Source organism: Sparassis crispa (assembly GCF_003851025.1).
Source record: "Sparassis crispa DNA, contig_000010F, whole genome shotgun sequence".
Taxonomy (NCBI): domain Eukaryota; kingdom Fungi; phylum Basidiomycota; class Agaricomycetes; order Polyporales; family Sparassidaceae; genus Sparassis; species Sparassis crispa.
This window is the reverse complement of record NW_020939758.1, coordinates 683,391-700,220: the sequence shown is the minus strand read 5'-3', so window position 1 is coordinate 700,220 and position 16,830 is coordinate 683,391. Positions and strand designations below refer to the sequence as shown.

At 52.7% G+C, this 16,830-nt stretch overlaps 7 protein-coding genes across 7 annotated transcripts; 4 read left to right on the top strand and 3 right to left on the bottom strand.

Annotated features, from left to right (window-relative positions):
- Window positions 1–270: 270 nt before the first annotated feature.
- Window positions 271–2,581, bottom strand: SCP_1202300 (Aspartic protease; the record flags this gene model as incomplete). Its single annotated transcript, XM_027763116.1, has 13 exons — window positions 271–772; window positions 825–861; window positions 910–1,034; window positions 1,085–1,139; window positions 1,193–1,238; window positions 1,289–1,322; window positions 1,374–1,450; window positions 1,499–1,635; window positions 1,686–1,787; window positions 1,839–1,940; window positions 1,997–2,065; window positions 2,123–2,331; window positions 2,388–2,581. The coding sequence occupies 13 exons, from the start codon at window positions 2,579–2,581 to the stop codon at window positions 271–273; spliced, it is 1,689 nt and encodes a 562-aa protein (XP_027618917.1).
- Window positions 2,582–2,818: 237 nt separating this feature from the next.
- Window positions 2,819–3,406, top strand: SCP_1202290 (hypothetical protein; the record flags this gene model as incomplete). The annotated part of the gene is made up of 6 exons (XM_027763115.1): window positions 2,819–2,827; window positions 2,884–2,888; window positions 2,992–3,049; window positions 3,108–3,154; window positions 3,209–3,262; window positions 3,319–3,406. The coding sequence occupies 6 exons, from the start codon at window positions 2,819–2,821 to the stop codon at window positions 3,404–3,406; spliced, it is 261 nt and encodes an 86-aa protein (XP_027618916.1).
- A 1,544-nt stretch (window positions 3,407–4,950) lies between these two features.
- Window positions 4,951–7,350, bottom strand: SCP_1202280 (Glucan 1,3-beta-glucosidase; the record flags this gene model as incomplete). Its single annotated transcript, XM_027763114.1, has 10 exons — window positions 4,951–5,070; window positions 5,125–5,188; window positions 5,241–5,473; window positions 5,527–5,586; window positions 5,641–5,694; window positions 5,747–6,188; window positions 6,259–6,437; window positions 6,487–6,508; window positions 6,559–7,225; window positions 7,284–7,350. 10 exons carry the CDS (start codon window positions 7,348–7,350, stop codon window positions 4,951–4,953), a joined length of 1,908 nt encoding a protein of 635 aa, XP_027618915.1.
- A 310-nt stretch (window positions 7,351–7,660) lies between these two features.
- Window positions 7,661–10,227, top strand: SCP_1202270 (hypothetical protein; the record flags this gene model as incomplete). The annotated part of the gene is made up of 4 exons (XM_027763113.1): window positions 7,661–7,973; window positions 8,021–9,744; window positions 9,791–10,065; window positions 10,119–10,227. The coding sequence occupies 4 exons, from the start codon at window positions 7,661–7,663 to the stop codon at window positions 10,225–10,227; spliced, it is 2,421 nt and encodes an 806-aa protein (XP_027618914.1).
- A 1,796-nt stretch (window positions 10,228–12,023) lies between these two features.
- Window positions 12,024–12,411, top strand: SCP_1202260 (hypothetical protein; the record flags this gene model as incomplete). The annotated part of the gene is made up of 2 exons (XM_027763112.1): window positions 12,024–12,191; window positions 12,247–12,411. The coding sequence occupies 2 exons, from the start codon at window positions 12,024–12,026 to the stop codon at window positions 12,409–12,411; spliced, it is 333 nt and encodes a 110-aa protein (XP_027618913.1).
- Window positions 12,412–13,321: 910 nt separating this feature from the next.
- On the top strand, window positions 13,322–13,693 carry SCP_1202250 (hypothetical protein; the record flags this gene model as incomplete). The annotated part of the gene is made up of 2 exons (XM_027763111.1): window positions 13,322–13,457; window positions 13,533–13,693. 2 exons carry the CDS (start codon window positions 13,322–13,324, stop codon window positions 13,691–13,693), a joined length of 297 nt encoding a protein of 98 aa, XP_027618912.1.
- Window positions 13,694–15,498: 1,805 nt separating this feature from the next.
- SCP_1202240 (hypothetical protein) lies at window positions 15,499–16,031 on the bottom strand (the record flags this gene model as incomplete). Its single annotated transcript, XM_027763110.1, has 4 exons — window positions 15,499–15,588; window positions 15,644–15,724; window positions 15,774–15,779; window positions 15,837–16,031. The coding sequence occupies 4 exons, from the start codon at window positions 16,029–16,031 to the stop codon at window positions 15,499–15,501; spliced, it is 372 nt and encodes a 123-aa protein (XP_027618911.1).
- Window positions 16,032–16,830: the final 799 nt, after the last annotated feature.

Below are 16,830 nucleotides of genomic sequence, written 5' to 3'. Positions count from 1 at the left end.
TTGACCTATGAAACCCTCGAAACAGTAGCGAACGCGTGAAAACGGGCACAGCGAGACGTATGATATATGACTCCATTCTAGCAATGGTCCGAATGTCGAAAGGAATAAAAAAATACTAAAACAAAAAACGCTGCGCTAACAGAACGTCCGAACGTCCAGTAATGATATATGATGTCGAATGCGAAGCAGCGCTGAGATGGGAGGTGGGAGACCAGCGCGGTTGGGTAGGAGCGTGGACAGACTAGACAAACAAATGCACAATGTTCACATTCACGGGCGCGCCAAAAGGGAAACTAGCAGAGCGCAGAAACCCGATAACACGAGACCCGTCGGGATGCGTACGGTGCTCGCCGCGTTGGACCAGCCGGGGGGCTCGCCGAGCGTGACGGAGGGTACAGACGCGGTGGAGACGGAGGTAGAGACTTGTCCGGCGGTGCCGGTGATGAAGAGGGTAACGAGTGTGGGCGAAGGCGTGACGGTCGGGATCGCCGTCGCGTTCGGGCTTGCTGAACCTAGGGCCGCGGAGTATGTGCTCGCCGCCAGGCCGGAGGACACGACGAGTCCCGGGGGCGCAGTGAACGACGTGTTGAAGGCGTAGGGTGGGGTGGTGTACGAAGGGAGCGCGAGCACGTAGTTCGGTAGGGTGGTGGCGACCGTTGCTGAAGCTGATGATAAGTATGACTCAACAACTTCGGGAGACTGCACGGGAGAGCTAGCATTGTTCAGAGGATAAAACCCGATTAAGGGCGGCTCCTTCGTATCAATACCATAGCTGCGATATATCCTTTCAATAACAAGCCATAGATAGAAAACACTAAGCAAACCTGAATATTGAATACACCGTCTTGAGGAAGGCTCCGCCTAGAAAATGATCAGTCAAGATACAAAGGTACTGTAAATCTATCATACCTAATTGCCAATCGATTCCATCAGCGCTCGGAGGAAGCGCCATCGGCCAAGACAGACAGAGACCTGGGTCTCCCGACACTGCACCTATGAGATAGTCTATGGGTTGCATCGTGAAGTTTTGCCCGCTTTAGCAGTGTCAACATCCGCGACAGGTTGTACAAAACTTAGTTCGTACCCGAAATTGAACGCCATAGTGTCATTAGCATCACATGGAATAACCCATTGCCCATCTTTGTCCCGGAGCGTATTAGAGAAGATCACTCGAAAAGGTCGTTTTACCTACCAGCCACGAGGCGGCTACCATCGATGAGAGAAAATAACCGCGAAACCTGCACTCAGTCAGCATGACGCGGGTCCCGTCGATGATGCTGCAACTCACATCTTGGTATGGACCATAAATACCTGGTGTACCTCTGACCAGACGTCGTGAGTCGTAGACGACGCATCGATAAGCAAATACTCACACATCAATGAGAGCAATCGAAGTGTTCGACGTTGCATTTGGATACGTTGGCAATGGAGTTAATTCTGTGCCGTTAACCTGTTTTGGATTAGCAACAAAACCCGCAACTGGAACGACGTCACTCACCGACAGTCCTGACAAGACTACCGCCCACTGCAAGTAGCTGGTAGTGTTCTCTGTCGTATTCGCAAACGGAGCGAACGGGACAACTTCTTCCCATTCGATCAAGCTTCTGTTTTGGACGACAGTTCCGTCAATGGCACCTGAAGCAGTTCGATGAGATGTGAGGAAACATTGAAACGGATGAAAATACCAAATGTGAGGCTTCCAACGGATTTATTGCGAGGGAGGCTTAGACCGAATACAGGATAATCCAAAAGGCCCTGTTGTGCCATAGACCCGAAAAGGGGAGTTGCTGAAAATTGTACCTTCAGTAAAGTGTTTGCAGATGGGTCAGCCTACTGACCATTGGCTACAGTGTTGTATATAGTAGAGAGGCGAGAAAAACCTAGACCAAGGATACCACTGATGTCGTCGGTTAAAGAGACGTTCGATGAAGTCACAAGGCCTGCATTATGGGGTGAGTATGGCTCGTGCGTGGAATTCGAAGTGAAAAGATCTCACCGAATGCCTGACTGGCAACAGTCACGTTCGAAAGATGTAGAGTCTCTCGCGCAATAAAACCACTAGCAACTGGAGATAACACGTTAGACGAACAGCGTAGGAGGTAGACATTGCTGGGACGCTTACTCGAGCCATCCTCATAGCTGACATTGAATGCAGTTGAATTGCTGTTGACGGGGATAAACGTCGAGCTCTGGTATGCGAGCTGATATCTTGGAACGCTTGTGCAAGCGGAAGAGGAGCACGCAGAAGAGATCACCCAGAGATCGGACGAACCCGTGTCGAGGGCAAGACGAAAGGTCATGTTGCCCGCTGAAACGAGTGTGTAGAAGGACCTAGGCGAAGTATCAACGCTATGTCCGTTGGCCCTCGAGGTTGTACGACGACATACTGCTTGTCCTCAGAGATGGATACGGTCACGATGGCAGCCTCGCCCGTGGCATTCATCCCAGTTTCTACGCTCTCCAGGTATTGACGGACAGGGAGCTCGCGGGCGAATGAACGCCGTTCACTGAGGACCGTCGCGAAGGAAACATTGAAGAAAGCCAGAACATAGACAAAGACCGCAAAGCAGAGCGGGACCATGGTGGTATGAACTGCGGGTGTTACCAGACCGGTGGCATTCGCGCGCAGAAGGGCGTCGTATAAGAACAAGCTTCATCTCACCGCTGCGCGCCACGAGGCGCTGGACCCTTCTCGCCGCTCCCGTTTGGGTAACTCTCCGTATGTCTTTTCTCTGCCTGTGCAAGCTGTGTTGCAAGCATCGCTGGCATTTGTGTTGTTCCACTCAAGCCATATTGTATATTATGACGCTGCTCTTCAATGTTCCAAGTAAGTTCTGCAGACTTTGTCACCGACTTCTCCATTTCAACGTCATGTTTGTCTAGCGCCCGTTTGTGAGAGACAAACTATGCCAAGAACATGGTTTTTGCCACTGTGCAGGAACGTGGCTGCAGTTACAGCGCCAATACTGACTGAGTTAACGATACGTCCAGCTCGTCTCAGCTCTCGAGGCCGCGAACACGCGAACGTGCCGTTACTCAGCGTCGACTCGTGCGTTCTCCACATCATGTCTGGATTACGGACCGTTGTGGTGAAATATGGCGACCAGCATTTGACAGGTAGGCTCAAGGTAGGCTCTCTCTCAAGGCTCTTCAGGTAAGTACTCCAAAGGTAGCTTGAACTACATTCATAATATTGGCTGTTTCCCAGTAAATGCACGCTTTCAATGCACATTAAATCAACGTGCATGAACTTCCTCCTGTGGTACATACTTCGCTCAAGCCATGATGTGCATTGCACTAGTTCTGCGTTTGCTTCAGGAGTGGACTAGCCGTGAAAAAGCGACGTCCCGGTATCAGTGGCTTGCTTGCAGTTCAAGCTTACCGCGTGTCTTTGCTACACCTGTGAGATGAGACGTCCGTGGATATGTTTAGCCGTAAGGTGAGTCCAAACTTCTATATCGTGCGCAGTATATTCTGTTCTGTGTTTTTCCAAAGACAAAGGCGTAAGTTGCATGCTGTCGTGTTACTTACAGACATCCAGTAGTAGTCACAATGATGCATGCCATCTTTTTTGCACTTGAAGTGGCTGGCGGTGAAAAAGCTGTGTCCCGGAATCCAAAACATGCTTGCAGCTCCCCTCCCCATATTTTGCTGCGTCTGCTAAGCGAATGATTAGTTACGTCGGTAAGTTTGGCTTTCTCAGAACGCCCAACTTTTATCTGTGGTCATCTTGCTTTTCGTAGGTGACTGATGTACATCTGTCCCTTGATTCTCTAGCCTTATCGAGAGTCAGGCCTCAGCCCTCATTTGTGCTAAATCATGAGTTCATTGCCGTCGAATAGGCATTGCTTCTCTGTCGAGCCTGATGTGCATGGTGACAACACATATTATGCGTGGTGTATTACACAACCCTTCTGCATTGTATAGTCCGGGTGATGCTCGCCGCTCCTCTCTTTTGAGTTAAGTCATGCCGTGACTTTTAGTAGACATACCAACTGTCAGCTCGCTGACGCTGAATCCAGACGCGGTGTAGTTGAAGGTCTTCCCCGTGGCGATCGAAGTCGTCACAGGAACCGCCGCATGAGATGTCTTATGTTAGTGTTCGGGCAGTCAAGAAAGCCATCGGTGCTCACTTGGTGTCACCTGCGGGAAGGCTCGGTTATGCGAAGATCTATCATCAACCTAAGCTCGGAAACTGGATTATGTACGTATGCTCAGCGTAGAGGGCTCCATCTCCACTCTAGAGTATTCATATCCTAATAGATTTATTTTAATGCGCTTGTCTAGTTGCAATGTTGCAATGCGTTAATCCACGGAACGGTCTCAGCTCAAACATCTGCCCATCTATACGAACAAGTTAGATGCGACCTTGTGCAAGGCTTTGGCCGGACTTACAAAGGGTCTATGGAATAGGATGAGTAGCTACGTTGTCAACCTTTACAATCGTCACCGTGACGGACGTTGCCACGAAGGTTGACAATTCCAAGACCGCGGCAGAGACAACACGGCAGGGGAATACCGTTGCTGCAACAGGAAATGCCAAGGTCTTTCTCGCAGTGGTCCATATCAACCCTCGCGGGGCGCGCGAGTTTGCCATCTGAACATGATATCGCGTCAATGAAGAAGCTATTCCAGTGTATTGGCAGATGCTGAGTGAATACTTGACAAGCACTAGAGACAGCCTATGCAGGCCTGTGCAGTTGAGGAAGAACTGTGAATGGCTCCAGATTTCGCGAGGCCGGAGTCGGGTCCTGTGAGTATTGGTCCCATCCAGCGCCCGACATGCACAAGCAAATATCATATTTAGTGCCTCTCGATATCTGCAAGTTGCTCGACGATTTTGATCCTCCGCACTCGGCAGCACCAAGTGTTCTGGCGTTAATGCATACAACATAATATGCACGGGTGCGCATTGCGTACCCAGAAAATTGTAATCAGCGCACCACTTGTCTACACAGCGGTGAAGTTTGCGGAGCTGCACATGTTTGGATACATCAGATCTGTGGGGTCTTGCGGAATCCAGCCGCCCTCTAATCCCTTCTGATAGCTCCACTCATCTGCATTCTCCGCCTGCCATCAATCAACGTCAACCGGACACACAGCATCGCAGAAGACCAAACACACCTTCCAGGTCCAATAAACCCAGCCTTGGACGCTCTCTCCGATGAGGACCTGGGACTCCCAATATCTGATGATCAAACTCAGTAAGGTACAAACCGTCGTGGGCGTAGAGGACGTACTGCCGAAGGAAGGCCTTGTATTCGTCGCTGAAAGTGGACATGCTGCCCGTCCATCCATCGCAGCTGCCGTATACTTGCTGACCCTCTGCTATGCTGCCATCCCATCTGGCTCCAACTCCCCGCCCATTCAGCCATTCAGCGCAATCTGTCACTGCATTGGACCATTCGCCCATGACAGTATACATGTTTGATTTGGCAAATGAGGCGTATTGGCTAAGAGTTTGGCACGATGACTGCGGACACATGTTACTGCGTATCCGGAAGGAACGAATGAGACCCAACTTACGCTCAGATGTTCGGATAAAGACAGAGCGAGCTGGTCGTCGTTGAAAATTTGGTACTGGTGCTTTAACGCTGTGTCGTAAATTACATGTTAAGATGTTTATATCAAAATACTCACCTCGTCCATGATTACGCCTGAAGCATTGGGATACTTCATGAAATTCTCCCACGTCTGAAGACGCATTTCAATTAAGGACGTTTCATTCAGCGTGGTTCAGGCGCACCTGTATCCCCAAGAACGCGTCCTCTATCATAACCTGAGGTCCGCTGCCTGCAGCCTGTCTAACGACCTGGTATCCATCTTGCCAATACCCACTGATCGCACTGCCAATATCAGATACCCAACCAGCAGGTTCGTTCAGCAATTCTATGACATCCGCCATATCCCCAACTTGATCCGCAATGAACTTGATGATATCCAGCGTCCGTCCAACTGTGTCCGAACCGTTCGCCCATCCGGGAGACCCTCTCTGCCCTGAATTGTCGAAGCCATTCTGTGAACCAGGAGCACCATGGAGGTCGACTATGGTGTGCAAGGAGTTATTTCTTGCCCAACCCAGCGCTTGTAGAAAATAGGGCCAAGCACCCGTGGTATATGGTAACACAGAGGTGCTGTAGTTGGTATATGCCGATGTGATTGGAACAGACCAATAACCTAGCGGTATACTATAGGGAACCGTAATGTATGAATACGGTCAGATGGTTAAAGATAGGCTGGCAGTCCCAGAAAACTCACCGGACATGATTTAGTCCTGCAGCCCTGATGTTCTGGAAGTCGACTTCCGTTATCCATGTTTCCCAATGCGTGCGGAGAGTCTCTTGGGCGTAGTCTGCACCCATCAGCTGACCAAACGTATACTCGTCTATCACATTGGTGTTGTTCGTGCCCTGAAAGATACTTGGGGTGATCCATGGCTACGAGATACGGTTAGCATTAAGATAGAGTTACACGTGCTGCACTTGCCTCCAGCACGAACCAACCACCGCTTAAAGCGCTCGTTAACAAACGGCGACTTTTGTCTCTATAGAGACTCACAGATTAACTCCGCGGACTTTCTCGGCCCCATAGTTAAAGGGTGTAAAGGTTGTGATATTCGAAGTTGAAGATGGGGATGCAGTTGATACGGGACGCGTCGAGGTGGGACTCGGGATCTGCGTGGAGATTCCTGGTGTTTGCGTTTTGGGGTTCGTGATCTGTAAATCCTGCTGGAGAACGAGTTTGCATTGCTGCGCTGTAGCCCGCCCGACTTCACCCAAAGCTAGTAGCAGACACAGAGGGAGAAGACCTGGCAGCATTTGCTTCGGTGGAGGTTCTGAAGGCCAAAAAGAGAGCTGGTCGACGGCATAGAGCTCACAGGACGGCGTTCGGTCACTGTGTGCGTGTGACGTGCTCTGGCCTGCCAGCAATGTACCATCATGAAGACACGAGGCAGACTTCGACGGATCACAGATCGTGCTCCAGGACCCAGGTGGCAGGTGCGCATTGTGCAGATACGTGCCGCGGGCCCGGGACTGCAAAAGCGCTGAGATTATCCCGTCCTGGACTCTTCGATAAGTTTGGTGGCTCTGAGCACCTTCAACGACTGATCCCTCACGATCCGGGAAGTTTTTGTGTGCTTGTTGCGCGGGTGATGTCGATGATCGACTGCGAATTGCTAGCGGGAGACGGAAGCAAACCCGACCGATCACAAGTATAATGAGGCCTGAGGCAGGTCGAACTTCAACGTTTCAACTTCAAGAAAGTCTAGGATAAGTACTGGCCCCAGACATTATCGAGGTCCTGCTTCAAGCTGGCTGTATGATTTGAAGTGATATGTACATCCTTCATCTTTGTTCTGAATGTCACTTCATCTGAAGTTCCCGCAGCGCTGGCTCGAACTTCTGTCTCTAGCCACAATTACGACCATTAATATCAGCCAGGAAGGTTCTAGGAATTGGACACACGTCTACTGTGCAAAAAAGAGGTTGCAGTGCGTCTCGCAAATCAACCTCTTCACATACTCGCCCGGATATCGACGCGACCAGCACGTGAGGGCCCGGGGAGAGGTGGTGCAAAGCAGGCTGGTAGCATTGCGGTGAGCTCGTGGAGAAGCACGGTGAGCTTGTCTTTACCATCATATGCCCCCTCGTCACTCACAATGCCCTCTCCAACTCTTCATTCGGCTTCGGCTTCGCATCTTTCTCCCAACGCAACTTGCATTACTCACAAGCTCACTAGTGGCCCGCCCGCTCTGACGTTCGTGCCGGTGCAGAACACTCCGCATCCTCGCAAACCAAAGAAGAGAGCAGCTGACAGGCCCAGGCCCGAGCGCAGAGACGATGACGAGCCCCGGTTCACTACCGCCGTCCCGCCGTCCTCGTCGCGGAGGCTGCAGACGAACCCTCCCCGTCCGCGCAAACCTGCACCACCGCCTCTCGCTTCGTCTCCCTCGCGCGATCGCCTTCTCGATGGTACGTCTCTCGTCCTGTCAATTTCCTCTTTACTGACCGTGCTCTAGTCTTCGAGTCTCCACCAGACTATCCTCCACCGTCCTTTCAAGAGGCAATCTCCTCGCCCTCGCCCTTCTTCCCAGCTGTGTTCCCTTCGCCCAGTATCGTAGTCTCCTCGCCCGATCGCAGCCCGCAAGTTTCTCCATCTACCGAGGCCGCAACCTCGACCGTGCACGAGCAGAACTCTGCCCCTGATTCTGAATCAAGCTCAGACGTGTCCAGCATCGAGTTTTTATCTCTGGACTCCTCGCAGGGATGGGAGGCGGATCGGGAGCTGGGACTTGGACTGGACGAGAGAGTCGTGAGGGAGTTCGAGCGCCAGCGTGCCTCCGAGTCCGTATCTGCCCTCGCAACCCCGCGCCCGTCAGTGCCGAACGTGGCTTTGCCACCGTCCCCTCGAACGCGGTTGCGGTGCTGCTCGCACTGCGGATCCGTGTGTCCGCAGGATGGCGAGGACGAACATGCCAATGACCACGGGATTTCGATGCACCGGAGCCCCCACTCGCGGAAGACGACGGGACGGTCCCCTTCTGACGATTTCGACATCACGACGCCGCCGTCATCGCCCATGACTAGCAGCCCTACCTCCATTCTGGGCTTCTCGAGCCCGTGGGCGAGCAGTGTCACGCTGTCGTTGAGTAGTGTCTTGTCCTCGCACAAGTCGGTGCCCACTCTCAAGCGCAGAGAGAGTTTCGGCTTGCGACGGCTGTTCTCGAAGGGCAAGGATCACGAAATCACTCCTCTGCGGCCCCGCAGCGAGCTGTATGACTGGGAGGTCGTCGACCCATCGATCGCGGAGGATGACACTCCAGTTCCGAGTCGGGCGTCCACCGAGCGCACTCCGAATATGCCTTCCCCGAACACTCCCCGTTCCCTTGTGTACCCGAGGGAGAAGCCTGTTCCACCGCCATCCCTAGCGTTTTTGAACCGTCCGGTGCGTCGCTCCCAGCAGCCCGGATCACCCATATCCCCCACGTCACCGACCTCTCCTACGTCCCCCGCCCAACCTTCTCTCCTGCAGAGATCTCCAATGCGTGCGGCTCCGCCTCCGCCCCTCGTTCTAGGCGAGAAGAAGTCCAGGCGGGTACCACCTCCATCGTCGCCCAAGAAGACCTCTGCGCACTCGCCGCTCGTGTCTCCCTCGGTGATTTGGAAGACGCCTGAGCAGACGTGCGAGGACGCGGAGCGTCAAGTAAGCTCTGCTCTTTCGCCCAGCACCCCACGGACACCGTTCTCAACAACGAGCCGTGCCTTCTCCCCGACGCGTACGCAACGTCCGTCGTTGTCCACGCCTACCCCCGAAAGCCTAAAGGGCGCTCTCCCGATTCATTCATCGTCGCAAGCAAGCCCTTTCTCTTCGTCGCGGTCCCAGTTGCGCCTTACGCCCGTCTCGCCGCTCGCTATGGAGCGGATCCCCTCGGCGTACTCGTCGGCAAACGCTACCCTCGGCTCACCTGTCACCCCAGCTACGCCGACTACACCGACGGGCCACTACCCTGGCCGTCCACTACCCCAACTTCCGCACGAATCGTCGTCGCCGTTGTCCGCTTCGGTGCGGCTGAGACCGCCATGCTTAGAAAAAGGACATCCGCGCCCCGAAAATGTGGCCGTTCTTCCGAGCGCGTCTCCCCGCGTCTCCCCGCGCCAATATTCCAACATCACCGATCTGGACGTGCTCGCATCTCGGCTGGCGGAACAGAACGAGGGAGCGGGGGACGGGCGCACTTACGAGGTGGGATACTTCGTACTCGTCTTCGCGTGTGTTGATCTTCGGGAAGGATAACCTCCTCGTGGCGGATGTCCTAGGTCCCGGCTCTCCGTCACCTTCCACTTCAGAGCCTGCGCAGCCCGTTGCACCACCCGCAAATGCAAACGCGCGCCCGGCATCCCCGTTCGTAGGGCGCGTCGAGGAGGAACGACGCAGGGTGCTGAAGAACGGCACCGTCAAGGTCAAGTTCTCGCTGCTCGGCGTCGTCGTGGACAAGTGCGGGATATGCCTCTCGCAGTTCCGGGTGGAGGAGCTCGCCGTGCTCGGGGCGACGTGCCAGCATGCGTACGTCACCAATTTCTTTGATTGATCGGTGGAGATTGACTTCCTTTTCATAGGTTCCACGAACGCTGCCTGCGCCGCTGGTTGGCGACGAGCCGGACGTGTCCTATATGCCGCATCGCGATTTCCCTGGCGGAGTACGATGCGCTGTCGTCGAGGCGCTGACGCTCGACTCTGTCTCTGCCGCTGTGCGGCCATTGTGTATCACTGTTAGGAAATTTGCGCTTCGCTTGGTTTTGAGCTATAGCGAGACTTTTATCTCCAGACTTTTGCGATAGTTTGTATTACTAGCAGTTACCTTGAGCTCTATGGATACTTTTTGTCTTTTTTAGACTCGTGAGGCTCGGTAGCCTTTGAATCGCAAATATGTGTTCATGTATCTTCGGAGTCAAGGCAAATAAGTACATCATAGTGAAGCCTCGCCCCGACAGTAACAGATGATGTCCCTCCGGCGGCGACCCGACCGGTCTCCAGGACGATTCAGATAGCGTGTATGGTTGAGGGCTGAAGCAAAGTAGCTGAAGGCCTTAGGAGAACCACAAATGCCTACGTACCAATGAAGAGACACATGCAATTGGTGGGAACCTATAGTACTTGTCACCACAATCTAGTCTCATACCAAGACAGTCCGCGTTCCGCGCGGACGGTCTTGTATCAAAGTCTGGTTGTTACTATGATAGGGGTCTGTAGGGTGGGCGATTCGTTACAAATTCGTTACCACGAGTTACAACTGGGTCCCAGGACGTTCTAAAGGTGGCTTTGTATGTAGCGTGCTGGCTGCGAAAGAGCCGTGAGAGAAACAATTTTATTTTGGGACAAATAAAATTGTTCGCGGGAGAGAACGCCGAAAGGGGTATGCGCCACGCAGTGGCGCATACACATTTCGACGGGCGGGGGGAAGGTTCTGCGGGGCTTCGTGAGGGAGCGGAAATCGGAGACTGTCCGTCCGTCCTCGTCGTCGAGGGAGAGAGGAGGCTGCAGAAGGAGCCGCGAGGAAATGAGCTAGGTGGCTGGGTGGGACCAGCGTTAGCTGGGTCGGACACGGAGAGGGAGCCGCTTACCCAAGACAAGGCGCGAAAATGATCCACGGCGACTCGCGCGCCGCATGCCCAACCACAGGAGGAGGAGCAACTAGAAACCACTTCGGGTGCCCAGGTCAGCCATGTAGCGAGAGGCTGTTTGTTCGAAGGCTCGTATGTAGGTTTCGTAGGCCATGGATTTCCAGCGACCGGCAAGGCGGATGATCTCCAGGTCTACCTTCTCTGAGAGGAAAAAGGAGGCCCCACCGATGCGGAAACAGTGACTAGGCAGTATCGTTGGCCTGCTTATCGGCGGTTCCGGCACAGCTGACTCTACTGATGTGACCTATGTGACACCGTATTTCTGGATCGAGGAGCAAATCAAGAAGGCCTCCTACCTCTACCCAACCAAGGAGTAGGTTGCGACATCGACACAATGACATTGGGGATGCTGGCGAGGTGTCTAGTTGCTTTTCGTCTTGCTTCTACCTATGCGACTCCTTCTCTTTCCGTCACGCTTGTCCCCATGCTCCTGTTATTTTTTTTTGTGTTCCAGTTTATTGTCCTCGAGGGCGAAGCCCATGGTAGACAGATAGCTACTGTAGCTAGTGGGCATACGTACGAAACAGGGTATCGAATAAAAACATGGTGCCTGCGCAAGCGGAGGACTTTATGAGTAGTAAAGTGAAATCTGTGGTTTGAGAAGGGGTAAGTGCGACGCGGGGAGGGAGGTGGTTGGTAAAAGTAAGGCATGTTCTCGAGCACACACCCTGGACCTCTGGCGATTGCTATTGGTTAGTTGTTCGGTGGATGAGATGCAGGATACGCAGCGGGCCCTGCGCGCGTCCCTGACGAGGTGACACTCGGATAGCGAGCTCGAGGAACACACAACGAACGTCTCTCCTGCTGTCACATCAGACGATTCTCAAGATACCTTTCGTCATGCAAAAGTTTATGAGCTCAGGGTGCGTGTACGGATTCCTCCAGCTGCGTTCTCTGCTTATATTGCAGGACATTCGTCCCATGGAGAATATTATGCAGCATATCCCAGGAAACCTATCCTTCCTCACGAAAATCAGTTCTCTTCCTCAGAAGAGAGTCGTCAGACAAGTGCGCATGTTCAAATAAAAATTTTACTTCCTCCTTCTCCTTTCAATGTTCATAGTCTGGGCTGCGGATGCACCCTCTTGGTTTAGATCCGACCACCGCTGTTCGGCCATGGTCGCACCTCATCAAGCATGTCGGACAAGTAGTGATGTTCTGCAACATGTTGCTACATCATCCACCACCTGATTCTTCTGCGGAGAGTCTCTCGTGGCAATGTATGTAGATCGCGCGATCGACGAAGTTTTCAAATGTGTACGTGTCCTCGAGGACTCGGAGCTCACGGACTTGCACGCCCTAGTAGCTCACGGCGATGCGCTTCGGCGTGTGTGCGCTGACAATTCTGCTTGCCAGACACGGATATCCTGAGGCGCGAAGGTTGAAGCAGAGTGTCAGTCTGCCTTTGGGAGACTAAATTCTGCCGCAATTGCCGAGCTCCAGCATGATGCGAATAGGAATGGACGGCAACTCGATCTCGACCGTGTCCACCTTAGTGGGCAGTGCGTCACGGTAGCAGCAGGTCTTGGGCAAAATGACGTCGCAGGCGGAGGTATATACAGGATCTCGCGGCGAAATCTCGGTCGGTTAAATGTCTTCCAATGGCCCCTTCCCAATTGGCTTCTAGACTGCCGCCAGCCAGGGCTGCGTTCTTCTCGCTACCACCTCAACGCATTCACGCGACACGAATTGTGTGCGTACCGAACGGGCGATGCAAGTTGCGAATGTCTCAAAAGGCGGATCTTACGACCTCGACAATGAAGGGAATTCTTCTGCGGATGCTGACGTAGATTCAGATGGAATATGCAATACCGAAGTCGCCTAATACGCTTGAGCATCGCCTATACAGAAGACATGAAAATACGAAATTGCTCCGGTCAGGACCATACCTCGCGGAGGAGGCATGTCGACGATTCTGCGATGTTCAAGATGTGATGGGATAATGTATGCGAAGTCGGCATCAGCCACGACTTTGATGTACCATTGGCGAGGTCCAGTTGGAGATGCTGGCTGGGGTGCATGCATGTACCTCTCCAGAACACTGACGAATTTTCGGCCTCCTTCGGTACTCGTTTTGGTGAGATTTGCGTGTGTATTATTTCTTGCCAGTTGTCCACTTTTGCATTAGATTCATCACGATGCGCATGGAGCGACCGGACTTCGCACATGTTGTGCACTCTTCCCGCAAGACTCGTGATAATTCTCGCTGGTCTGACCTGAGTCTGGGCCACCACTGCCGACAGAAGACGATTATTACGATTCAAGCAGATTATGGTGTGTATTGTTCTCCGTGGGCGCCTATTGGCGGTGTCTGGGAAAGCAACCAGCAAGCGCTGATGCTTGAAACAGTCCGCCGAACCCTATTCCTTCCACAAGGACACATGCCCATGGTCAGGTCCAAGCTTACTTTGTCGATCAAGGGGGAAGACACCCGCGTCACGAACGGGTCGCCTGCTCCCTGTGAGATGGATTTGCCAGTTGTAATGCTGAATATTGTCAGTGACAAATGAGACGACGTTGTAATTTTTTGCTGCATGACCTGTCAGCTAAGCTGGAGACCATGTCAGTCCTACATCCTGGGACCTAGTGGAACTCTCCAATTGACGGGCAACGTGCAGGTGCATACCACGTTGCTAGGTGCGCTAGACCCTTGACCTCCTTCCGATATCATATCGGTTTACGTTTCTTCTCATACAGAGATTAGGTTATTCTCGTGTAGATCATCGGAGCACGAGAGCATTCGGGCGTGACTTCTTATGGTGTCCGAGCCGCCGGGAATCATCCGCACGCTCTCTTTCAAATCATGACACTACTATAGCGTGGAGGTACAGCCGTTGTCTCCATGCCATTCTTCATCTGAAGGCGGGGAAGCAAATCGATATGAAATCTATAGCTTTGTGCGATCTCCGCCTGTTGGCCTAAGGGCGCCGGCGAGGCCGTTTGTCGTCGCGCAATCGGCCTTCCGCGGACTCCACAAAACACATTGCAATAACCATGATTGCTCTTGTAATGTCACTGCGCCCTGAACTCGAGCTTTTCGGTTTTCAATAGTCACACTGAAACAGATGCGTTCCCATGGAAGTTCCACGTCGTCGGGGCGGAACGCTGAAGAAGTATGATCAGGTGCCATGACTGGGTACGTGCCGCAGCAACACGCGGTAGGATACTAGTTGCTCGCAGGTGATCCTGCATGCAGTGTACTTCCTTCCCTCGGGGAAGAATATCTCAAAGGAGTGCCTTCCCCAAGAGCTTCTCGAGTCGGCCATCTCATTCTTATTTCATTCGGCACAGCATGTCGACGGGTCTTATCACCGCCAGGAATGCCTATGGTGTTACAGGTCAGTAAGCTCACGCTGTTTTCACATTTCTCCCGCCACTAATATCTCAATTATTTGAGAACGAGTCGGAGAGTGCCTCGTATCTTTCTGGCGAGACCATTTGCACGGAGCGCCGTTGCCGATCTAGTATCGCGGGTGTTTCCAGTGGCTTTGTTGTGCCTTTCCTCTTCACGCTTATGAAATTGTTCGCTCTGTCCGCATTGTCCAGCGCTCAATTCATGATTGCTGCTCCACGGTTATCTCGGAGCATTCCCGAACTTCGATCATCCGTTGCTTCTCTTTACAAAATGGTGAGGGACATTCGAAATCGTGCGTGATGTTCGACGTCGTGCGGGCCAAAATCCGACCCTGTACATGGTATTTGATATCGTACAGGACATTCGAAACTGCGCATGATGTTGGAGATCATCAGGGCCTTCGAAGCCATACAGGGTCCGAGAAATCTTGCAGGTCGTCTATCTCCTCACGGTCGCGGGACAGATGGTCTAACGCAACCTGATTCATGGCGCCAACAGTACTAGCCTGGATTTATGTGCGTGCTGGCCTGCCGGCCGCTCGAAAACTCAAGCTGCTGCACGTTGCGGCATGACGCCCTTCACATTCATGCATAGAAGCTATCTCGTAGAAGAGCATCCGTGAATGGCATCCCACCAAACTTAAGGCCTTTCGAAGCGTTTCATGTTGGCGCCGAGCTGTTGTTTACGTTGCCTCGCCATATATAAAACAATGCAGACGATCGTAGACGCTAAGGCCCAACTAAGGTTTGTTTGCTTGCGCAGGATGTCGCCTATGAACGGAGTGAATCTGCCATTGATCGACAGATAACTGCACACGTTAGACCTCCGTCTCAAACAAAGGTAAGTACATACTGCCGCCACGAGCTGAGATAGTGAGAGACAAGGGTAGGAGTGTTATTTCCGAGGCACAATTACATACAAACTCCCCAGCCAAAAGTAGAGTATAATCCCGCATCAACATCATAAACGACGCATGTCGTCCACGGCAAAGGTGTCCGTGCACAATCGCCCGTCGATTGAATATTGAATTTCGTAGCCAACGTTCGCGTACTAAATACGTCACGAGTCAGGGGATCCTCGAAACATGCTTGTAGGTGCCCCTCACCTTGTGGCACATGTGGAGAATGCCCACGATGACGCCTATAACCCAGTGGTTCGCGCGAATTCGGACTGATACGGACTGATCCTGCGCGAATGGTTAACACGCGAAAAGATGAGCTGCTCGTCACACAAACCATCATCTGTAGGTCAGAAAACTGCGTCAGAGAAGATATTGTGGGGGTGATTAAGGCACGTACAAACTCGCCAGCAGGTCTGGAACGACGTACAATGGGATCGCGAGTGTCCCGTCGTTGTACTCCAGATGACTGCCATTGGTAAAACGGAAGGACGTCAGAACATCCAACTCGGAGAGTGGATGGATTGACAGTTACGGGTGACGGTGAGCGGCGCGGAGCCGAGCCAACTTGATGCGAAGTCCTAGCCATTGACATAGTAGTGGTGGAGTGGAGGATATGATGATGGGAGGTCAGCATGGAATACCGGGGGTTTATATAGTCACGCGAGAAGCGCGCATATAGCCCAGAAACGAAATATCATGTTCACACCGAAAAATACTTACCACGGGTTGAGAGCGTAAGGTGATCGGACTCATCAGACGTAGACTGCCAGGTCGGGCATTCAGTTCAAACTGGTTGGTTGACCAACACATACATCTTGATACGAGGGAGGGTGGACGATATCGGGGTCGAGTCATATCCGGAGTACACTGACTGTGTGGTAAGACTTCATGAATCGCATATATCGCCGTACGGCAGACGTAGAGAGCTCGGTTTATGCCAACCTTGAGAGTGCCCAGCCGGAAGATGAAGCGGTAACCGGAAAATATGATCAGTTGATTTGAGCGCAAAGTACTCTCCGAAGAGGCGGACTAGAGGTACTAGATACCACTGTCTCGTTCGCACACTCTTGACAGCCCCGGCGTATCATTGCTTATCAGCGCGATCCACCCTGCATGAGGGGAGAAGAGCGAGGTAACCTTCCTGGCGCTGTAGCAAGGAGGAACCACCCGATGGCGTAATGAACGCCGATTCTTGATCTCGTTCCCTCGAACTTTCCGTCGGACCGCGGCTTCTTGCGTTCGAACACTTGTGGCCGGATCCAAGGTGATATAATATGCAAGTTGTAACAATACATGCTATGCTCCTAGTCGCGCAACATTGGCATGGAGCACCGTCCTCGGGTAGTACTCGCCTGGAAGAAGACGCGTGAGAGCAATGTTCAAAGTGACAA